The 24,556-nt window shown below is 37.7% G+C and overlaps 3 protein-coding genes across 7 annotated transcripts in view; all 3 read left to right on the forward strand.

Annotated features, from left to right (window-relative positions):
- Positions 1-126: 126 nt before the first annotated feature.
- Positions 127-10,111, forward strand: LOC113008341 (tubulin alpha chain-like). 2 transcript variants are annotated; one of them, XM_026145698.1, is made up of 4 exons: positions 127-457; positions 8,346-8,568; positions 8,668-8,816; positions 8,909-10,111. In XM_026145698.1, exons 1-4 carry the CDS (start codon positions 455-457, stop codon positions 9,875-9,877), a joined length of 1,344 nt encoding a protein of 447 aa, XP_026001483.1. In that variant the 5' UTR covers positions 127-454; the 3' UTR covers positions 9,878-10,111. The 2 variants fall into 2 exon arrangements, with proteins under 2 accessions (XP_026001483.1, XP_026001482.1); XM_026145697.1 differs by lacking the exon at positions 127-457 and having other exon boundaries at positions 5,055-8,568.
- A 64-nt stretch (positions 10,112-10,175) lies between these two features.
- pofut2 (protein O-fucosyltransferase 2) lies at positions 10,176-19,105 on the forward strand. Of its 3 annotated transcripts, none has more exons than XM_026145701.1 (10): positions 10,176-11,567; positions 12,169-12,422; positions 12,801-12,945; positions 13,924-14,034; positions 14,549-14,615; positions 14,863-14,988; positions 15,106-15,286; positions 17,271-17,394; positions 17,690-17,717; positions 18,718-18,864. In XM_026145701.1, exons 1-10 carry the CDS (start codon positions 11,392-11,394, stop codon positions 18,787-18,789), a joined length of 1,284 nt encoding a protein of 427 aa, XP_026001486.1. In that variant the 5' UTR covers positions 10,176-11,391; the 3' UTR covers positions 18,790-18,864. The 3 variants fall into 3 exon arrangements, with proteins under 3 accessions (XP_026001486.1, XP_026001485.1, XP_026001487.1); XM_026145702.1 differs by lacking the exon at positions 17,690-17,717 and adding an exon at positions 11,977-12,067 and having other exon boundaries at positions 11,519-11,567; positions 18,718-19,105; XM_026145700.1 differs by lacking the exon at positions 17,690-17,717 and having other exon boundaries at positions 10,179-11,567; positions 18,718-19,105.
- Positions 19,106-21,322: 2,217 nt separating this feature from the next.
- abca12 (ATP-binding cassette, sub-family A (ABC1), member 12) overlaps positions 21,323-24,556 on the forward strand; it is a 58,178-nt gene continuing 54,944 nt past the window's right edge. For both annotated transcript variants that reach the window (XM_026144647.1, XM_026144648.1), the window contains exons 1-3: positions 21,323-22,344; positions 22,865-22,945; positions 23,068-23,161. In XM_026144647.1, the coding sequence (XP_026000432.1) occupies positions 22,880-22,945; positions 23,068-23,161 (160 nt within the window). In that variant the 5' untranslated portion in view covers positions 21,323-22,344; positions 22,865-22,879. The remainder of the gene's footprint in view (positions 22,345-22,864; positions 22,946-23,067; positions 23,162-24,556) is intronic.

Consider the following 24,556-nt stretch of genomic DNA (forward strand, 5'->3'; position numbering starts at 1 on the left):
TTCTTTTCTTTTTTTTAACCCAATACATCTCAAGAAGTATTTTAGTGTGTGTGTGTGTGTGTGTGTGTGTGTGTGTGTGTGTGTGTGTGTGTGTGTGTGTGTGTGTGTGTGTGTGTGTGTGTGTGTGTTCTTGTAACCTGTTAAAATCAGCATGATACTGCCATCTATTGGAAGTTATTCACCTTTCAGGACACAAAGTTGTCTCGTCAATTGGGTAACTTCTCAGTTTCTTTGAAATACGAAACACATGATTGTTTAGACTTGTTGATTTCTTTAGAAAAGTGGGTGTGTTTTAGAATTTGCTGGGAGTTGTTTCCAGCCACAAATACCAGCTCCTCGATCTCCTGATATTACTCTGTCAAGCTGCAGTGACAGCCACTGTAACAAGTTACATAGAAGCTGAAACCAGTTGGGACTCGCTCTTCATTGAGGGCCAATCTACCAACAATCAACAATGGTAAGCATAATTCTGTCAGTAGACTGTGAAGAAATTTCTTCTTCAAACTTTAGAAAGGTTTATCTTCTATGAAATGTTTCCTTAGAGGTGCATTTCTGCAATATGTGTCAACGAATGTTCAGTAGATCTATTTAAATGCTCCAGATTTAAAGTGGGTGATGCAGGGATTCTTGCTACTGCTCCCCGTGTGGCCTCCTGCAGCAGAAATAGATTTTTAGCTCAATGACTGGCAGTCAAGCTGAGCTGACTGCTGTCCTGGATAAGCAGTTTTGATGATTAGACACTTTCAACTCATCAAGAGATGACCATTAAAATTACAATGGAGATTTAATGTAGATATTAAAGAAAGAAAGAAAATCTTTTTATTAGGTCTATAGTGTTTTTCAAATTTAAGGACATTTTTTTGGTTCTTTCAAATAGCAATTAAGGATACTAATAAAAAAATACAAACAAATCACTTTCATCTATGACCTGGTTACTTTCTATAACCAAAGTTTAAAACATTACAAAGATCACATGTTACTAATCAAATGGCACAAATACCTCCTACCTGAAAGAGACATGATCTTGTAGCCTATAATACTAATAACTAAAGAAATAAAAAGCTAATAATTGTTTGTTACAACGTGTGGTGATTAAAACCATAGCCTTTAAGTCAGTGTGGAATGTAAGTGTATCTTTTACATCTATCAACCTGCAGAACAGGAAACATTTTTCCTTTAAAATTCAAGTAGCCCTGTTAAACATGCAGGTATGTACAGCATTTGCAGATTAAATTAATGGCCTGGTTAATACATTTTTTTTTAAAGTTTTAGAATTACTCTTAATAATCAAGCATGCTGAGACATGACCTTGCAGCTTCTACAAATGGCTGCTGATGCACTGCATTTTTAGTCACATATTTCACTGTCAGAAACTTCTGCTCATTTGTGCTGTTAAAATTGCATTATAAATTCATAAATATGCCATTCCTTGTGAAATATATTCGGTGTAAATATTGCACTGTGTTTAAAGAAAAGGTCACAGAGATACACAAAAATATGTTCTGAGAGTAAATTAAAAAGATTCCTTACATGCCAAGTGTGCTGAAAGGTAGTTAAAACTGTGTGCAACAGTAGTTCTAATCTGAAATGACATGAATCTTTGATGCCACCATCAACCTCTATAACCTTATATTTTGAAGGGTAGATTTTATCCAAAGAGTTATAGTGGGATGCAAAAGTTTGGGCAACCTTGTTAATAGTCATTTTCCTGTATAAATCGTTGGTTGTTACAATTAAAAAAAAAAAAAAAAAAAAAAAAAAAAAAAAGAAAGGGACAAACAGTGATATTTTTAGAAACAAAATGAAGTTTATTGGATTTACAGAAAGTGTGCAATAATAGTTTAAACAAAATCAGGCAGTTGCATAAATTTGGGCACGACAACAAAGAAAAAAAAAAAAAAAAAAATCAATATTTAGTAGATCCACGTTTTGCAGAAATTACAGCCTCTAAACGCTTCCTGTGGGTTCCAATGAGAGTCGGGATTGTGGTTGAAGGTATTTTGGACAATTCCTCTTTACAAAAATTCTCTAGTTCATTCAGGTTTGATGGCTTCCGAACATGGACAGCTCTCTTTAACTCACACCACAGATTTTTAATAATATTCAGATCTGGGGACTGAAATGGCCATTCCAGAATGTTGTATTTGTTCCTCTGCATGAATGCCTTAGTGCAGAGGTAGGGAACTCCAGGCCTCGAGAGCCGGTGTCCTGCAGGTTTTAGATGTGTCCTTGATCCAACACAGCTGATTTAAATGCTAAACTACCTCTTCAACATGTCTTAGCGCTTGCTTCTACAGAGGCCTGGTAATGAACTAAACATCTGATTCAGGTGAGATCTAAAACCTGAAAGACACAGACTCTCGAGGACCAATGTTCCATACCCCTTCCTTAGTGGATTTTGAGCAGTGTTTCTGGTCATTGTCTTGTTGAAAGGTTCAACCCCAGCGCAGTGTCAGCTTTGTCACAGATTCCTGGACGCTGGTCTCCAGAATCTGCTGATACTGAGTGGAATCCATGTGTCCCTCCCCTGACAAGATTCCCAGTCCCTGCACTGGCCACACAGCCCCACAGCACCTTATTCCAGAATGAAGCTGGCTTGTCCAAATGTGCTTTAGCATACCTCAAGCGGCTCTGTTTGTGCTGTGGGCGGAGAAAAGGCTTCCTCTGAATCACTCTCGCATACAGCATCTCCTTGTGTAAATTCCGCCGAATGGTTGAACAATGCACAGTGACTCCATCTGCTGCAAGATGATGTTGTAGGTCTTTGGTGCTGGTCTGTGGGTTGACTCTGACTGTTCTCACCATTCGTCGCTTCTGTCTATCCGAGATTATTCTTGGTCTGCCACTTTGAGCCTTAACTTGAACTGAGCCTGTGGTCTTCCATTTTCTCAATATATTCCTAACTGTGGAAACAGACAGCTTAAATCTCTGAGACAGCTTTCTGTATCCTTCCCCTAAACCATGAGGGTGAACAATCTTTGTCTTCAGGTCATTTGAGAGTTGTTTTGAGACCCCCATGTTGCTACTCTTCAGAGAAACTTAAACGAGGAGGGAAACTTACAATTGACCCCCTTAAATACTCTTTCTCATTATTGGATTCACCTGTGTATGTAGGTCAGGGTTCACTGAGCTTACCAAGCCAATTTGAGTGCCAATAATTAATGTACAGGTTTTGGAATCAATAAAATGACAACAGTGCCCAAATTTATGCACCTGCCTGATTTTGTTTGAACAATTATTGCACATTTTCTGTAAATCCAATACATTTAATTTCACTTCTCAAATATCACTGCGTGTGTCTCCTATATGATATATTTAACTGACATTTTTTTTATTGTAACAACCAACGATTTATACAGGAAAATAATGACTATTAACAAGGATGTCCAAACTTTTGCATCCCACTGTATAACAGGAGAAACATCCCCTGCATGGTCTGGATGAGAAACACTCAACATAAAACTGTGAATATCCACAAAGTAATGCATTTGATTCATGCTAAACTATATTAGTTACAAAGTTTAAACTCTTAGACTGTCGGTTGTGACTGCAAAGAGAATTGCTTGATTCATAGAATTGGAAAGCACAGATACAGTCAGGATAAGCATGATGGTCCTGACCACGGTTATTCTACATGCAAAACTATAGTGACCTAACGAAAAAGAAGTAAATGATTATTACAAAAGATTCAAATAACACTCAAACATACAAGATGTTGTCAAATGCATGTTAAGGTCAAAAACAACAAAACATTTGGCAGTGAATCATTATTTCTCATCTTCTCATATTTTAAATTCATTATGTACATCTTCCTGGTCTTACTGTGACAAGAAATAAGCAAGCCAACACTTCCTGAAGCGGAAGTTTACTGTTGACTTTATTTTGCTTGTTCTTCCTTGTAATCTGTTTCTGGTAGATTTGTGAGTATTCATTTCAACCTGCATTTTTCTGTTACCAACAAAAACTGGAATATCAAGTCAGACATGTTTGTAGTTTTGTACACGCATGTTTGAAAATTAATTTTATTTAAAAACAGAGACAGTTAGAGAGGCATTTGTCTTTGACAATCCCTAAATAATAGTTAATTATCATACTTGCAGTTATCAAAATCTCTCAGTTTACAAATAGTAAAATCAAGGTAACACACACTTTTTACAGATTTGCTGCAAAGGTTTACCTGACAAGGACCACTGTTTTGATGATCAACAGTCGGTGTTTATTGGAACAGCAACCACTCACAGCTTGGTGATAGGTTAACATGAGAAACCTAAAATAAATACTACACAAAGCTTTGCTAACTGATAAATCTGCAAGGAAAATGACTGCGTGACAAATGCAACAGTAAATATATGCAAGTATATTTTCTATAAAATCACTCTGATAACTTGGCTGATAAATGATACATAAATATTTTCTGTGCTAAAGTTCATAAAATGATACAAGTCCCTTTTCTTTAAACTTTGTTTTGACAGCTCAAGGTCATTATGTGTAAAAAATAATGTGTAGTCAACGCACCTAATGGTGACATAATGGTAAACCAAATAAACTGGAAGTCTAAAGGTCACAAGAAAAGGGGTTTTCAGTGATATACCGGATATGTTTCTAACCAATATTTTGCCAATACTATACCAGGCAGGCATTTTTTAATTGTTATGGTCATGGTAACAAACAAAAAGCCAAATAGATTTTTAGAAAAACATCCAAAAAAATGTCTCATCTGGCACTGATGAACTCATTTATTTCTTTTCATTACCATCATCATCCTGCATTTTTAAATCTAAACACACACACACACACACACACACACACACACACACACACACACACACACACACACACACACACACAAAACAGCAGTAACTTGCTTTACATTGTCTCTCCTGTCTTTTGATAAGTATGCTGGAATCAAGAGAGTGGATAATAACAAGTCTTGTGTTGTATTTTTACTGTTAACTGTGAATGCTAGAGTCATTAAAACAGTAGCTTTTCAATAACACTACATATATGCATACTGTTATTACAGTACTTACTAACTTGAATCTCAAAGTAAGAGACTTCATTGTCTGAATAATACTTATGAAAAGTGTTTAGTTGATTTATCAGTTCATCAGCTAAATATTATTTCATGGCTGCTGTCAACTGTTGCATAAAAGAACCTGGTGCAGCTTTGCGATTTCAAATACAAATGTCATAGGGCTTATTAGGTCTATAGTCCCAAATATTTTCCAAAGGATATGCAAAGCAATTAGTGCTTTTCAATTAGAGGGCCTGGCAAAAGGACTTCTTAAATTTAAGTGGTGCAGAAACACAATGCACACAATGTCTGCTACTGTCATGTTTGTGGAGAACAAAAAAGAAAAAAGAAAACAACTACAGAATAGGAATTAATTTCCAGCCAAAGAAAATGTATACAACATTTGTTTAATTCAGTCAAGGAACTACCTTAGTCAGAGACACTGTGGGTATCATTTGTCACATTTTCAAACACATATACCATCCTGGACTACACCTCCACTTTTTTTCTCCTTTCTGTTTTTTTTATGAATGCTTTGCATTTGCATACACCCGAAAAAGTCACTTGGATGAATGATGAAACATTTCACCCACTAAAAGCACTATGTTCAAACGAACACTGCCAATTTTCTGGTATTAAATATCTTCCTTTTTTGGTAGCAAAAAGATGTTTGTTGCAGAGTATAAACATACACAAGCAATTGGTTAACAAACATATAATGTGGATCTCTGTCTGTGCAAACATAAATGAACAGATATTGCTTCGCCTTTGAGCTACATGTGGTTTTAGGGATAGTCCAGAGGCAGGATTTCCCAAGATTTGTTATGCTATTGTTCATGTTTTGTCTTGGTATTTTTCATCATGTTATCTTTCATCATGAAAAATAGATCTGGAAAGAAATATTTTATTAAATAAAGAAATTGATTGAAAAAATGAAAATATTGGGCTACACTTTGTTAAATACAGTATTGATGTATGGACAGCTGCAAAAACAGAATAAAATAATTACATTTGTTAAAGGGTGCCTGGTGTTCCGATCATACTAAAATAGTTAAAATGGCATTTTTCTGTATGTACAACATAATATCCTGCTCATATTTTTGTAAAACAGTGAAAAGGTTAGTCTGTTACACATACATTGATTCTCTGTAGAAAGTATGGCTGTGTGCAGTCTGAATTATATACATTTACAACAATGCCAGATCTGTAAAATGGGTTCTTCCACTGAGAGCTCCTATTCAAACTGATGACAGTGCTGGGTAGATGATTGAGGGGGGAAAATACAGTTTTCTGCTCAGTAAGACGAGACAAGACATCAAAATTATAAAATCAGAGAAGTGGAATTGAAAAACAACAAAAAAAAAATATCCTATTGGCTTGATAATGACATTGCAGGTTTACCAGGTGGTATGTGTGTGTGTTCATAACCCAATTGACCCAAATACCTCTAGATGGCACTGCAATGCAGGCACTGGCGAAACAGTCAAAGCAAAGTCTGACGTCCAGCCACATGATTTAGAGTTATTATAGTTTATCCTGAGACAGACTTTAATATGTATCAGTCAGAAACTCCTTAACAAGAAAGAAATCTAAACAACAGTTGTTGAGATATTTCACTTAATAACAAGTCAGATTCTCATTGTGAGATTAAACGTAAAACACTCCGAGAATCACTTGTTTTCAAATTCCAAACAGCACTGAAAACTATCTTCTTTCCAGAAATGCAGTCTTGGACACAGCCATAGGCACCGCCTCTCTTCTTTTACTGCAAAAGGCTTCACCTCCTCATGGGCAAGGCTAATACTTAGGAGTCATTAGGGCCACAAAGCACCTTTCTCCTAAAGTCTCACCCTTATCAAGCTGGCTCAGACAGAGGTCCCCTGTAGCTTAACTGAAGATGTACCCCTATCTTCCACTCAATCCATAAGGCTCTGGGGGCCACACATTCTGAAGACACTAAAGTGGTGGGTTACTGCAGGGATGCATCACATTTCCCTTTGGAGAATCAGGTCAAGTTTCTCAACAGATTGTCATATGGCGAACTGAGGTTTTGCTTCTTCTTTTTTAAATCTTCTGCATGGTTTGAGATTATTTATTTAGCACTCGCAGATCAATTAGACTTTATTTTGTCACCCATTGCTACATAGATACATAATTTCTTACAATCCTTGCAGTTCAACTTGTTGTCACGGTTCTGGGTCGGTTTGACCCAGCATTTTGAGTGTCTGATGTTTTGGTTTATTTTGGCACTATATGGGCTGCCCTTTGATACGCTTGTGCTTTGATTGTTATTGGAATTCTAGATTTCTGTTTATCCGTGTTTAAGGATTTGTTGCCTCATGTATAGTTTGGGTTCCATGTGTTATTTTCTGTCTGCCTCTCAGTGTTGAGTCTGTGTGTGATGGTTTCTGGTTTCCTGTTTTACTTTGAAAGTTCATGTCTCATGTCAGTGCGTTCAGTTTTACCGCTCCCCTGTCTCATTAGCCTAATTTCTCCCAGCCGTGGTCTCCCTCCTGTTGCCCATTCCCTGATTACTCCCCTGTGTATATAAGCCCTGTGTTTTCCTGTGCTCCCTGTCATGTTGTACCTTCAACTTGTTATGTGTTCATGATTTCCAGTCCGCCAGCACCTCAGCTTAGAATTTTGTTTTGCTTTTGTGAGTCTTATTTTATGTAGAAGGTTGTCCAGCAATAAAGCTGCGTTTTCAGTTTAAATCTTGTCTCCAAAGAGTCCTGCGTTTTGGGTCCACCACTCCTGCCTGCCTGCCACACAGCCACCATGACTCTTGTTTACCATTACCTCAGTGTCATGTTACCTCATGTGGACTAAACAACAGCCACCTTTTTGTTTATTTTTATGTCATCCTGACCTTAAATTCCGGTAGATATTGTCTACATGATCCATGAGCTGTTAAAACAAAGTCTAAAAAAACACTGGTAGAAAGCAGTTTGGCTCTTTGTGGTGTACTAGCCAAGACATAAAAGGATAAACCCCAAAGCTTTATATTTTTTTTCTCTAGCTTATGACAGATAAATAAAAATATATTTTGTGCAGAATAAGTGCAGAATTTGACTGCCATTGTTTGTTTGTTTTTGAGCTCCTGACTGATCTTTGCAGGTACATAAATAACATCTAGTGACAGCTGCCATTTTGCTTGTTTTTTTCTTTCTTAAATATCTCTTTGCTTCCATCTAGTGGCAAAATTTCCAAATTGCTTCCTAGAATTGTTCAGCATGTGTACAATGTCCAAATGTGGTATTTTGGTGTTTTCTTTTCATAAACATATACTGTTTTGTTTTGGGGCATGGGGGGATTGTTTTGTCTTTTGCAGCCCGAATGCATCTCCATTCATGTAGGCCAGGCTGGTGTTCAGATAGGAAACACCTGTTGGGAGCTTTACTGTCTAGAGCATGGAATCCAGCCAGATGGCCAAATGCCTAGTGACAAGCCTATAGGTGGCAACAATCATTGCTCTAGTGCTTTATTCAGTGAAACAGAGGCTGGGAAGTATGTCCCCAGAGCAATCTTTGTTGACCTGGAGCCCACTGTCATAGGTAAGTAGTGCTCTGAATCTGAGCTTAATTGAACTAAAAGCTTTTAACTAAAAACACTTCCTATAACAGACGAGTTTGTGTTCTCTTTTAATTTTCCAGATGAAGTTCGAACAGGAACATATCGTCAGCTATTTCACTCTAAACAGCTGATCTCAGGAAAGGAGGATGCAGCTAACAACTATGCCCGTGGACACTACACCATTGGGAGAGAGATCATTGACTCTGTCCTTGACAGGATCCGCAAACTGGTAGGCGAGTAGCCATTAGAGAGACAAGAACTTGCAATCAAGCCTAATCAACCACCAGTCTTAGTGTTTGTTTTTTTTCTCCATATCTACAGGCTGATCAGTGCAATGGTCTTCAAGGATTTTTGGTCTTTCACTCCTTTGGTGGAGGCACTGGATCTGGCTTCACCTCCCTGCTGATGGAGAGAATCTCTGTTGAGTTTCGCAAAAAGTCAAAGCTTCAACTGGCTGTTTCCCCTGCCCCTCATGTTTCCACAGCAGTGGTGGAACCTTACAATTCCATCCTGACTGCCCACACCACCCTGGAGAACTCTGACTGTGTGTTCATGGTGGACAATGAAGCCATTTATGACATTTATCGAAGAAACCTTAATATTGAACGTCCTTCCTACACCAACATCAACCGGCTTATTAGCCAAATAGTCTCATCCATTACAGCATCACTTCGTTTTGATGGAGCCCTGAATGTTGACCTGACAGACTTCCAAACCAACTTGGTGCCCTACCCTCGTATCCATTTTTCTCTGGCCGCCTACGCCCCGGTCATCTCTGCTGAGAAAGCCTACCATGAGCAGCTGTCTGTGGCTGAAATCTCCAATGAGTGCTTTGAACCCTCAAACCAGATGCTAAAATGTGATACTCGTCAAGGTAAATACATGCTCTGTTGTCTGCTGTATCGTGGTAATGTGGTGTCCAGAGATATCAACTCTGCTATCAGAGCAATCAAGACCAAACGCACCATTCAGTTTGTGGATTGGTTGCCCACAAATTTCAAGATGGGCATCAACTACCAGCCTCCAACTGTGGTTCCTGGTGGAGACCTGGCCAAGGTGCAGAGGGCTGTCTGCATGCTAAGCAACACCACAGCCATCGCTGAGGCCTGGGCCCGACTGGACCACAAGTTTGACCTGATGTACGCCAAGAAAGCATTTGTTCACTGGTATGTTGGGGAGGGCATGGAGGAAGGAGAGTTCTTAGAGGCCAGAGAAGATATGGCTACTCTGGAGAAGGATTATGAAGAGGTGGCAGGTATCAATTCATTTGAAGATGATGATGAATATTAAAATGCATTATATCTTATTTGTTATTTTCTGGGATAAAACTAATATTGGTTATTTATTATTTGTAGAAGTGAGATTAAAACGTTAAATTCTAATCAATTTACTTTTATTTACTCTCGATACCTACAGACTCTGTAGGTTGTTTAGTTTGTAGCACTATGATAAAAAGTAAAATAAACTGTTTTGAACTGTTGTTGCTCAAAAAATTGCTTCCAAAATACAGTACTATATAAAATGCTTGAGTGATCTGTCATTTCTTTTTTTCTTTTTCAAGAAATCAAACTTTATATTAATGTTTTCAAATTATGTTGAGCAATAGTTCTCCAAGCTTTTATAGGTCTTTCAAAGGCTTTTTTTGGACGTGTGCTGACCATTTTCAGAGGAATGTTGGGTTACTGGGTTTTTTTTTAACCAATTAATAATACCCTTTAAATTGTTCAATCATGAAAATTCACTGAACTCAGTGGCTAAATTAATACTGTACTTACACATAACAGACAGCTTTGCCTAAAACCATTTTTTGTCTTTTTTGAGTAAAACTAAAACAATTTAGTTTGATCTGTAATTATATTCATTTTCCTCTTCCCTTCTCCTCATCCATTCAAGAATCCATTCTATCTTACCATAGGTCTTTTTTTAAACAAAGAAATAGTTTATGTTCAGGGCTCAGTAACCATCATCAGCTACTTTCTTGGTTGCTTGAAAATATCAGATTCACACAAAAACATTTCAGTAAGGGGACATTGTGTGTTGTAGCCTCCTGTGTTTTTTCAACCATGCTGTGAAATGCCTCCCCTAAATTCTGTGTGCAGCTCACAGAGAACGTAATTCTCAAACTCAAATTTAAGTAAAATATTTACTCTTCAACACTGTAAGCAGGGATTAAAGTGGGAAGGTGTCACTTCATTTATTGAAGACTTTTGATCTTGATAGGCAAGCTAGTGTTTAATTAGTTAATTTTTCCTGTCCTGCAACCTGGCGATCCTTGCAGTGACAGCATGGAGATTCTCTCTCAATCATAACAAAATAATTACATGCCACAACCCGCTTATACATTCAACACTTTTGGCTGTATGAAAAAACGCAGTTTAGTCCAGGCATACTCTGATGGTGCAGTGTTAAGTTAAATCAAAGATAGCATATATCAAGTATTTTATATGTTATCAAGTATTTTACTTTAAGGTAATACTTTGATTAGATTCACTCACCTAATTCTACCTTTGACACTAGCTTTATCCTGTCTAGGGGTTGGAAATTAGCCATATAACTTGTGAAATATCTACTTTAAAAAAGTCTGATTGTGAATATGGCAGCACAGCACTGCCTGCACAGAAAGGAAGTATGTAGCAGTCAACTAGATATTTATATTTGAAAAATGTAAGTTATCTACATAGATAAACAAAACAAGAACAACAAATCTTTTGCACTCTGGCCTCGTTTTTGTCGTCTGCGTCTGCGATTGCTGGTTGCCCGGCAACCATGCAGACGCTTCCGGAAGTGCGTGGCTCAGAGTCAATATGGCGCAGAGCGTACTGAATAGACTACTGATGTTATTTGCTTCAGCGTGTTCTTTCAGTTCGTTCTTGCTGTCAGTTTTCGTCGCCCTTTCCGTATTCGATGAAGGAAATAGTGATAATGTATTTAGCGCAAGCCAGACGGTTACTGCACCCGTCGCTGCCGCCAGGGATTTGCGGTAAGTTTATAGCGTAACGGTGGGCTAACCAGCAATGCTAACGTAAATTTGGAAGCAGCTGTTCATTTAACCTTACAGGCAGTGTTTCTTTGTAGTTAACACGTCGGGTTTTTTTTTCTTTTTGGCCTTTTAAGTCTATATTGATATCGTGCCAGCTTTGACTATGTCAAACGTCATCTTAATCTATTAAAAAAATTTACAATTTAATGCCTTCTTCCATAAAATTACCACAAATCCAGAACAGCCAGAACATTTTTGTTCTATAGTGGAGTTCTGAAACAACATGATTTCATTTGTGTTTACCTTTAATGCAGAATTTAGTGTTCTGGTTATTGTATGTGTATTATTGCTTTCTTTAGTTAGGTGATATGTATAAGTTATTTGTACCCATGCTTATTTGTTTGATCAGACTGTAACTTCCAGAATTGTTAAACAGCCTGCTGTAACAAAAAAAAGAGAGAAAACAACTGCCTGGGTCACTAAAAGCTAAATTTGCAACAGTGAGTAAGGCTTTCTAAAGTTTTAAGGTGGTACCTCAATTTTGGAAAGTATTAGCTACAGTATACAAATAATGTGTTATGCCTTTGTCTTGTCACCACAGGTACCTTTTGTATGATGTAAACCCTCCAGAGGGTTTCAATCTGCGCAGAGATGTCTATATTCGCATGGCTTCTCTGGTCAAGACATTGAGGAAAGAAGGAGATGACTGGGTGTTGGTGCTTCCCCCATGGGGTCGCCTTTACCACTGGCAGAGCCCTAACCTCCATCAAATCCGCATTCCATGGGGGGAGTTCTTCAGCCTTACTAGCCTTCAGGCCAACGTACCTGTTATTGAGTATGAAGAATTCATTGCTGGTGAGCATTTGGATGGGTGATGCAGACTAGGTTTCATTTTCATTTTTTTGAAAGAGATATATCTACGGTAATATATATAAAAAAATTCCCTTCCTGCCCCTGCTGGCGGTCTATCCTTCACGCTCAGGTCCTCTGGGAGCTTGAGGGTCCTGCGCTCTTCTGGACAGAGATCTCGGATGTTGTTCCTGGGATCTGCTGGAGCCACTCGCCTACCTTGTCCTAGGAACAGTTAAGATAGTGCGCAGGACCCTTAAGCTCCCAGGCCTCTGGACCCGAGCTTGAAAGGGAGTTTCAAGCTCAATAAATTAAAATATATAAATTAAAACCTTTTCCAACACAATTATTTGTTTATGGCAAACTGAACTCTCCTTGGTGTAGAAAATGGAGGCCCATTTATAGACCATGTTCTGGTACTGCAAAACTATGCGGAAGGATGGACTGACGGAAAATGGGAGGAAAAGGTTGACGAGCGGCCATGCATCGAGAAGTTGATGTACTCCAAAGATAAACATGGCTACTACAGGTGATTAAACAATGCAGAAAACCAGCAACATTTATAAAACATTGCATTACGAATACAATACCACTCATACATTTTGTTACACACAACAACTAGATGCCATTATCTGTATCATGACAGGGGTCAGAAGTAAAGATGTGGGTATTAGTGTGATGAATATATTTGTTTTTTAGTAACAAAGATGTAATTACACAAGAAAATACACAAACCTACTTCATGTCTACAGTACTTTGCAAAAGTTTTGATTCACCCCTCATTTCTGTGAAATTTTCTTCCAAGGAGCCAGAAGTGGTCTTGAGAAATAGGTTTCCAAACCTTTTCAAGTTGTTTCAGGGTTTTTAAGTCTGGTCTTTCCACCTGGCCATTTTCAGAAAAATATTTTATGTTTGTTAAACCACTAGATACCACTTGACCCATGAATCATTAAAGCATAAAAAGCACCTGACTGATGGGATGAAGTAGTTTTGTGGCTACACATAACAGATAACTTAGCAAAGAACTTATTTTAAATTGGGGCTTGGGGATCAAATACTTATTTAACTCAATGACATGCATCAATTTATAATTTTAATTTAATGTGCCTTTATTTCTGGATTTTTGGTTGATATTCTATCTGTCGGCATTAAACTGAAACAACAAAAATTAGAGACTGTTCATTTCTTTGTAAATAAGCAAACTTACACATTCAGCAGTTATTTCCCCCCACTGTGTTTTGGCATGGTGCAGTGTGTCCTTAAAAAGTCCGAGGAAACTGGACAATTGGAGAACAAAAGAAGAAGTGCACACAGAATAAAATGATCTATTAGATTATAAAATATTAACTTTCAGTCTTCCTGGGACATATTACTGACATTTCTAGAAAAACATAAATAAATGAGGTGTGGTTCGAGATCTTTGCACAATACTGTAGATAGCACATATTCACAGTTCTGTGTCTATCTGTGCCCACTACTTGCCACATGTATCTTGTCTGTTTTTTAGGGGCTGGTTTTGGGGATACGAAGAGACGAGAGCTCGAAATGTAACGTGTTTATCAGCACAAGGCCATGCATCCGTCATAGCACCGGTTCTTCAGAAAAACATTACAGCGACGTGAGTCTACAAAGGAACATGCTAATAAAAAAGTCACCAACCATACGTTATTGTTATTTGTTATCTGGCATCAGTCAAACGGTAAAAGCTGTTGAGTGATGCTGGTAAAACGTTTGGATTTAATGTAACATGTCTTCATTAAAAGTCACTATTTCCACCTTAAATTGAAATGACTTAAAACTCTAAAGAACTTTAAAACATTACATTAGTTCAACTTGGTGTACCATTTCAGTATAGGCATTACAATTAGACATTTCTATTCCTGGTGTGTAATTCAGAATACAAGTTAATATAAAAAAGTATGCATAATAACAGGGTGACATTGTCTCAACATAAAGCTGATCATATGATCATCATTTTAAAAAAATGATGATCATATGATCTTCTTTTTTTTGGAACATGTCTGAAAGATGATCTCGCTTCATTATTATTCAGCTCTGCCATTACTCATAGCTCTGTCAGATTTTATGACACCTACAGTGGTAATCTTGTTTGCATGCTGTTGTTTTTGCAGATCTGTTATGCTCGACCGAGCAGAGACGCTCCTTCATGATCACTATGCTGGGAAGGACTACTGGAATGTAAGTCAAGAACTATAGAATTTTCAGTTCGTGATACGTCACGTCTTATGTTTCAGGTTAGGTTAGGTCATCATAGGCAGTGTTATTCTTCCTAGACTTTTTTTATGTGTAGTATACTGCAGCATTACTGTGGCATCACTGTATTGTTACTGATAATAAGTTACATTATGTATCTTTTGCATTTTCAAAAACAATGGGATTCTGGGAAATTTTGCTGTCTGTAAAATGTGGTCTGTGTCTATTCTAGACACGACGCAGCATGGTTTTTGCAAAGCACCTGCGTCTCATAGGGGATAACTTCAGATCAAGACATCTAAACTCTACAGATGAAACAGACCATACGCCATACAGCGAGGACTGGACTCGTATGAAGGTTTGACAGTGTCTTATAATAGTATATTTATGGGATTGTACTAGTTATGGGTGTGACCATTTTCCATGTTGAGCAGCATTTTAAAAAGTGATGTGCTATTTTTTGATCACTCCTCAGGCCAAGCCTGGCTCAGCTAAAGGTGGTTCATATCTGGGCGTCCACCTGCGCCGGAAAGACTTTATCTGGGGTCACAGAGAAGATGTGCCGAGTCTTAAGGGAGCTGTCAAAAAAATACGCAGCTTGATGAAAAAACATAAACTTGATAAAGTTTTTGTTGCGACAGATGCAGATGATGAAGGTAGTGACACACACACATTTTTAAAGATAAAGAAATTATACTTGTAATGCATTGAAGCTTCAGTGATTTGCATATTAAGTCAAGTTTTAGAACACAATTTTCTAGCTAATACTTATAATAAAATACAATCAGCTAATAATTCCTTTAACTCTTTGTCGGACGAGGGACCCTGTGTGGTAACTTGATTTACAAAATGTATAAATACAGTGGGGCAAAAAAGTATTTAGTCAGCCACCGATTGTGCAAGTTCCCCCACCTAAAATGATGACAGAGGTCAGTAATTTGCACCAGAGGTAGACTTCAACTGTGAGAGACAGAATGTGAAAAAAAAATCCATGAATTCACATGGTAGGATTTGTAAAGAATTTATTCGTAAATTAGGGTGGAAAATAAGTATTTGGTCACCTCAAACAAGGAAAATCTCTGGCTCTCACAGACCTGTAACGTCTTCTGTAAGACGCTTTTCTGTCCCCCACTCGTTACCTGTATGAATGGCACCTGTTTGAACTCATCATCTGTATAAAAGACACCTGTCCACAGCCTCAAACAGTCAGACTCCAAACTCCGCCATGGCCAAGACCAAAGAGCTTTTGAAGGACACCAGGAAAAGTATTGTAGACCTGCACCAGACTGGGAAGAGTGAATCTACAATAGGCAAGCAGCTTGGTGTGAAAAAATCAACTGTGGGAGCAATCATCAGAAAATGGAAGACATACAAGACCACTGATAATCTCCCTCGATCTGGGGCTCCACGCAAGATCTCATCCCGTGGGGTCAAAATGATCATGAGAACGGTGAGCAAAGATCCCAGAACCACACGGGGGGACCTGGTGAATGACCTGCAGAGAGCTGGGACCAAAGTAACAAAGGTCACCATCAGTAACACACTACAACGGCAGGGAATCAAATCCCGCAGTGCCAGACGTGTTCCGCTGCTGAAGCCAGTGCATGTCCAGGCCCGTCTGAAGTTTGCCAGAGAGCACATGGATGACACAGCAGAGGATTGGGAGAATGTCATGTGGTCAGATGAAACCAAAGTAGAACTTTTTGGTATAAACTCAACTCGTCGTGTTTGGAGGAAGAAGAATACTGAGTTGCATCCCAAGAACACCATACCTACTGTGAAGCATGGGGGTGGAAACATCATGCTATGGGGCTGTTTTTCTGCCAAGGGGACAGGACAACTGATCCGTGTTAAGGACAGAATGAATGGGGCCATGTATCGTGAGATTTTGAGCCGAAACCTCCTTCCATCAGTGAGAACTTTGAAGATGAAACGAGGCTGGGTCTTCCAACATGACAATGATCCAAAACACACCGCCCGGGCAACAAAGGAGTGGCTCCGTAAGAAGCATTTGAAAGTCCTGGAGTGGCCTAGCCAGTCTCCAGACCTCAACCCCATAGAAAATCTGTGGCGGGAGTTGAAAGTCCGTGTTGCTCGGCGACAGCCCCAAAACATCACTGCTCTCGAGAAGATCTGCATGGAGGAATGGGCCAAAATACCAGCTACTGTGTGTGCAAACCTGGTAAAGACCTATAGTAAACGTTTGACCTCTGTTATTGCCAACAAAGGTTATGTTACAAAGTATTGAGTTGTATTTTTGTTATTGACCAAATACTTATTTTCCACCCTGATTTACGAATAAATTCTTTACAAATCCTACCATGTGGATACATGGATTTTTTTTTCACATTCTGTCTCTCACAGTTGAAGTGTACCTCTGGTGCAAATTACTGACCTCTGTCATCATTTTAAGTGGGGGAACTTGCACAATCGGTGGCTGACTAAATACTTTTTTGCCCCACTGTATATATATATATATTGTAATATTGTCCAGTAATACTCTGTGGTTTAAATTTCTGAGTATTTCTGTGAGTTTTCAATAAATATTTAAAGAACAGTGCGAACATTTAGTAGTAGTTTATCTAATAGATAGTATACTTATATGATTTTATTATACTTGTTAATCTGTAAAATTTGCAGAAATAAAGGAGCTGAAAAAGTTGTTGCCAGACATAGTGCGCTTTGAGCCATCCACAGAGGACCTCGAACTCTTTAAAGATGGAGGAGTTGCCATAATTGACCAGTGGATATGTGCCCATGCAAGGTATATTTAGTTTCACGGTTTTAATACATTCAGTATTTAATGCATTATTTGATAACATTTGTGATAGTAGTAGTAATAAGGCAGGTTATTTATTTCAAAAAATATAAAATTACACATATATGACATGAAAATTGGTTAATTTGTCATTCCAGTCATTACAATTTTTAACATTAATATAACATTACGGTAGTGTTATTTTAGCTCTGTAGAGGAGTATTGAGTGAGAAAATATAAATAGATGATACATTTTGAGTTTTCAAATTTGTGGTGTTGCATGTCTTTCTAAACCGAGCAGCCTCAGCAGCAAGCACATACAGCTAATGGTAAGTTTCAAGGGGGAAATGTCATTCAGCCATTACCTATACTAAAAGGTAAATGCTGTCACATAGTGGCCAAACACCTTTATCCTTGAATGTAATGCACATTAGTTTGTCTGTGAAGGTTCTCAGTCATCCAGGTCATCGTAGTCAAAGGAGCTTGCAAAGAAAAGCGTCTGGACTTCTTTAAGTTGCTTGAAGACATTTCACCTCTCATCCGAGAAGCTTCTTCAGTTCTAAGGTCAAATGGCATTAAGGCCATCTATAATCCAGTTTTGAGATCCCTTCCCAGACGCCTTAATGCCCACTCACATCCTGGGCCATCTGATCTCAGGAATTCGCATGATAAGGTGGGGCCAGGTTTCACAATGAACTCACCCGAAACTCTGGCTGATTGGGACCCACACCCAGTTTCACACCTTGGCTCAGGCAATTAGAGGATCATCAGGGGTCCTTTTGTCCCTCTGTGGGGGTTACTCCCACTAGGTTTATATCTGGGACTCTCCACCATTTGACCTTAGAACTGAAGAAGCTTCTCGGATGAGAGGTGAAACGTCTTCAAGCAACTTAAAGAAGTCCAGACGCTTTTCTTTGCAAGCGCCTTTGACTGCACATTAGCTTGTAACTTATGGTAAAGGTGTTGTGTAGTTCAAAGTTCCCATTATTGTTGTGTACGGCTGTTCTTTATGATTTTGCCAGTAAACTAATTTAAGCTAAATGTAAAAATATCCCAAACTTTTTTCCCTTGAAATTAGACATAAAGGCACATTAATGTGCGTCAGTTTAAAAATGTTTGTTTGATTATTGTGGAAATACTAGTTCTTTAACCTATGCCCAACAGAAAATAGCTTAGATATTTCAATAGCTTTATCACTTGTTCCTGCCCATGGAAAATATTTCAACTTGAAAAACTACTCACGGTGACTCATGCTGTTCTCACCGTATTGCGTAGTTTTCATGGACACCATCTTTCTTTGAATTTATATTTTTCTACGTGTCTTTCCAGATTTTTTATTGGAACATCAGTTTCCACTTTCTCTTTCCGGATCCACGAAGAGAGGGAAATTCTGGGCTTTGACCCCAAAACTACATACAACCGTTTCTGTGGGGACACTGAGAAAGAATGTGAACAGCCTACGCACTGGAAAATTGTTTATTGATGTGACCATTAAGAGTTTGGTTAGACAAAGGCCAAATGCAGTGTTTGGAATCTTCAAGATATTTTAATAATTTTGTTGTTCATTTTTATTTACGTTTCATGGTTTCAGTGTTGTGCTGCCAGGTTTGAAAAGACCGCTCTTTTGGACTTTATGCTAAATAGGCAAAGGAGAGGACTTCCAAACATGTAAACAGTATTAATTAAATTTTCAAAAAATAAAGCTGCTTACATTTTAGTTTTTTAGATTGTATACGTGCTATTTTTTGTTTTGTTTTTTAACTGTATTTTTCATTTTTATTTGTATTCATGGCAATGGTGAACAGATTATCTTGTAATGGAACAAAGAGTATTAGACGGTGTATTCTCATTTTAAATCCAGTGGGGTTTTTGAGGGGAGTTTTTTGGGGTTTTTTTTTTCTACAAATTGGTAATCAAAGGTTATACTGTGAATTAGATTAAGAAAACTTGCTTTTGTGAAGTGTCTTATCAAGAAGCACAATCAATTATGATTTTAGAAACACAAAAACGTTTCACTTTTTTTATACAGTATCTGCCCTTTCATAATATTGTCAGTATTGGAACGGTAGGAAATTAAAAAACAGAAGTCAAGCATTTTACTTTGTAAATACCACCATGATGAAGACGTTACAATGCCTAATTTTTCCAGCCTGATTTTTAAACCGCAAACTGTTTCCAAGCATACACGATGCAATCCTAATTTAAAGTACTACAGGGAGTGGTATTGGCATAACACAAAGAAGTCACACATAACTTGCCATCAAACTGGTACTGTACAAAAGACTTGCATGTTTTTTTCAAGGCACTTTTACCTATTACCTTCCACCCTGCCAGAAACCTACTAAAACTAAAATAAAATATTTTGTTATTTCAGAATCTGATTAATACCACCACATAATTCCAATTCTCTTCAACTATAATTAAGTTTCCCCGGTACATATGTAAATGGAGATGTTTAATCAAGCTAGTTTACCGAATTACCTACAAATTGATTTTTTTCTGTAATTGTTCTGTTGTTTCAAAGAAACAAAAAGTGTTGCCACCCCTCACTTTTTGGGAAAATGAAAAAAAAGATGTATTGTCTTTTTAAAATATGTGTAAACATTTAGTTTATAAAGAAAAAAAACCAAAACAAAAAAAACCCCCTTATTATACCATTCTGTTGAGATTGAAAGTCAAGACTCTTACAGTCGTACTTCTCTCCCGATCTAATAGGTCAGTGTTAAGTGACTTAAACAAAAGACATTCCTCTGAAAACGGTCAGGTACAAAAACTGGACTGAAAACAAGAGACAAAGCAGCCAATATCCAAAGAAAACCTTTGAAAGATCTTTAAAATGACTGAAGAACTATTGTTCCAGACACTTTATTACAATAAAGTCTGTGTCCTTGAAGGAAAAATATAAAACAATGGCTTGCTCATGACTTTCACACAACATTGTCATGAAAACTAACTTTATATAGAGCAAAGTAAAAAACAAGAGTGTATTATACATCACTGGATTCCAGTAGCTAGTCGAATAAGCTTCCTGCGGTAAGACAGTACACTGCATAAAACAGCTGACATTTTTTTTCCAGCACACTGCAAGATCACAAACCAGTATTGCTAGTCATATGTCACCTATGGCCTTGCTGGGCATAGGTGAAATGGCCCAACCCTATTCCTGCTGTCCATTGTTTCGCAGTTGTTGTTTTTATCAAACAATCAGGCTGAGTATGTAATACTCAGCCTGCATAACAAATGTTAGTACCATAAAAGAAAGACTGGGTGACAGTAAATTTCCGCTCATACTCTGAGTTAAAGATAATGGAATGCACCATAATCTTCTTGATGCATGCTCAATCATCCAGGTAAGGAAATCTCCAAAGTTGATTCTGTTCATCTGGACGTAGCGTTTTCAGAGGCAGAAACATTTCGTCACTCATCTCATCCCACTTCCTTCATCATAGAATAGAATAGTCATGGTCAATGGCCATGAGCACCATTCACAAAGAGTTGGAGAATGGCTGCAATCACAGCATTGTACGATGACGAAAGATGCACCCTTAGGCCCCCTCCTCAATTCAGAGATGGTCTTTCCCTTTTCACGTAAATGGCCTCCTTGACTCCGCGCTCAAACCAGCATTCCTCCCTGTCCAGGATGTGTACATCCTCATCATTGAAAGAGTGTCCACTGGCCTGTAGGTGTAAAAGGACTGCAGAGTCCTGGCCTGACGAGGTAGCTCTTCTGTGTTGTGCCATCCGCTTTGCCAGATGTTGTTTGATTTCCCTGATGTATAAATCCTGGCAATCCTCCTGGCACTTAACAGCGTACACTATATGTTTGTAAGTTTATAAGACTGGGGAAACCTGCAGTCAGCTGAGATTGAAGAAGTCACTTGGATGAGTGACGAAACGTTTCTCCCACTGAAAAAGCTACGTCCAGATGAACAGAATCAACTTTTGGAGAATTCACCATAATGCAACAATGTCAATGTCAACATTTATTTTTCTCACAAGGTCTGTACAGGATGTTTGTACATTTGAAAGAAAGCTTCAGTCATATTATTCTTTTTGAAAATACAAGAACACAAATGAAATATGAATGTGTAAGATAATTTTTATTCATATGTAATTTATTACAATTGGTGATTCGATATCATTTAATTGGGCGGATCGTATTCCCTCTCAACATTATATGGAAACAGTATTGTGTGTGAGTGCTAACTTTTCCCAATGGATCCCTCACACATATCATTGTGACTGTTCTCTGTGGAGACTTATACAGTAGCTCCTTGACAACACTAGATAATTAGGTGTGTAATTTCATACCTTGTAGATTTAATAAGAGGTTTAACTTTCACTGGTTATAGAAACGAAAAGAAGGCATTTAAGGTCAATGCAACCTTTAAATTTAGGTTTTCTATTTATCATTTAGGGCAAAATACAGAAACATTAAAAAGAAAAAATACCAGTTCTAATTCCGTCACATGCTTCTCTAAGCAGCTCTGGTTTTTCTCTAAATCTATCAGCTGTGATTATCTGAGGTAACAAGAATCTACTTAAATATTGTAGTAAGATAGGCACATAAAGCGTCCTCAAGTAACGCCCTTTCTTGTACCAGTGTATGCGATTTCTTGTTCTAAGAGATGCGGCCCATTTTTGTTGTTGTGTGCAGACAGGTGCAACAGGAGAACACGCCCTTTTTCATTCCAGATTTTCCTTTTCATACACGCAAGCACAAGACAAGCGACAGAGAGGTTGAGGTTGTCAGTATTGTTGTTGCTTTTACACTAACCGCGGTGGCATTCAGAGAGGGTTTTTTTCCTACGTTTGAGCGTGGTCTTCTTCTGTCTTACTCCGGTGAACAACTGATGGAAAGGGCTTCCTGCTAGGAGCCATGCCCTCCCTGGCAAATCTGCGAGCGACACTCACATAACAAATAATTTGAGCTATTAAAAGGAAAGCGGCTGCGAGGTGAGTGCGCAGTGGACTATTTTTTTGAGTGCCTATCTTAAATGAGCTAAACTCAATTACAACATTGATGTAATTTACATTTCTGTTATTTATTATTAGTTTAAACCTACCGTTTATTTCCGCAAGTTTGCGCTATAGACGTTAGCTACAGTTGATGAGACTTGTAGAAAAGAAGAAAAAAAAAAAACTGTCATATGATTTAAGTAACCTATATGTGAGCTACTTAATGAATACACTCTCACCAAGTTATATAATAGCTTTTTTTCGCACCTATCCTAAAATGTCAATGTGAATTTTGTCACTCTCTCTCCCTCTCTCTCTCTCACTTTTATATATATATATATATATATATATATATATATATATATATATATATATATATATATATTAAGATAGATAGATAGATAGATAGATAGAGATATACTGGGATCATGGAATCCCAGTATATCTCTATATCTCATAATTTAATGGAATGAAAAATATCATTTTTAACTTTGTTTCCTTTTTTTCCTTATTTTAGCCTCTTCCACCAGTGATGGCCTTCTTTCGCCAACTTCAACTTCTTCTCTGGAAGAATGGACTGGCTGTAATTAGACGGCCAGTGAGTGAGATTCAAAGAGTCCAAAATATCTAGTTAATTACCTAAGAATGAAAAAATGGCATTCTGCACATCCCTGAAATGAATATTATTACAAAGCTTTAAAATATGTTGTGTTTTTTCAGGTATGGTCCCTGACTCTGATCGCCTGGCCTTTGATCATCTTCATCATCCTTGCTGTGACCCGCCACCAGTTCCCTGCTGTTGTGAGGGAAACATGTAAGTGTAAAAAAATCAATTGCTGCTAATTCTGCAAACAAAATCAAGCCTTTTTTTAACCTCATATTGAAAATGCACAGCCTGCCTATTCCACTGTAAGCGTCCCTTACAACAATCAAAAATATTTTTTTAATGAGTAGAAGCTTTGTTTGGAAATATTAACTTACATTTTGCATTACTGGTGTTTTGTTTTTGTTGGGTTTTTTTATTTAACTTTTATTAGTTTTAAAGGGTACTCTTGAAACTTACCTTTCTGATAGTTATGTAAGTAATGACACAATATTAACTCGATTGGACCGCATTCTTTTGTTTGTCATCTTAAAGGTCAGCAGGTAAATACTTGGAGACATTCTAGTTTTGCAACCAAAGTAAACAAATGGACAACTAAATGCAAACATCAATGGTCCTTCAGATTTGAGCCTATCCCATCACTATTGACATGGTGTTTGTTCTGCTTTATCATTTAATGCCTACTGACATCACATTTACTCTGCTTTAGATTTGTGTGAAACTTTAAAAGGAGAGGCTTTTGAGATACCTTTGTTTTGCCACCTACAGCCTTTTTTAAATAACAAGGTTAATGGTTAACAGAGAGCCAGGTTCTCAAACAGCTTTCAGCCTAAAAACACCCCACATGTAATCACAGCAACATTAAGAAATGGTATATCTAAATTTCAATAAAATCCTTAAAAAACCACAGGAATAACCTTCTTTCTCATGGTAATGTTCACCATGGGAAACAACACTTTTAGATGACTAGTTGATCCTGTCACATTTGGTGGTTCAGGCTTGATTGGCAGATTGGATTTGAAAGATATGTGAATTCACTTGAACTTTAATAACCCAGTGTTCAAACTTTTTAGTAAAACAGTCAAACCAATAGGACCTCTTCTTGCCCCTGAGATACCGTTTAGTGGGTATTTTATTTTATACCTGGTTGAAAGAGACACAGAGTCAGAATGCACCAAAATCTGACTGGTGTATAAACGTTTTTGGAGACAGCAAAGCAGTTCTCATTTTTAGTTTTAACTGCTACATGTTCCATATTTTTTAAGTAAAGTTACTCCATATGTTATATTGTTCCTATAGAACTAGCGGTGTGACTATACGGAATATCTTTTAGTTCTGAAGGAAAAATGCACCTATGCAGTATGTTCTAGCTTTCAAAACTTGCACGTCATGGCAATCAATCAAAAATTACCTGATTAAACACAGGTCATTCTGAGTTAATCTTTGGATCTCTCTTTTTTGTCCGATACAATAGCTCAGATTGTTTTCTAACAAAGAAGGCAGAGGTTGCGCACCGGTCATGAAACCCATGTACAGTAATGCTGTAGATGCTTCTAACTATTCCAGGAACTTCTCAGACAGAGTGTTTGTAAAACTGTTTCTCAG

The sequence above is a fragment of the Astatotilapia calliptera genome, chromosome 16, assembly GCF_900246225.1.
Source record: "Astatotilapia calliptera chromosome 16, fAstCal1.2, whole genome shotgun sequence".
NCBI lineage: Eukaryota > Metazoa > Chordata > Actinopteri > Cichliformes > Cichlidae > Astatotilapia > Astatotilapia calliptera.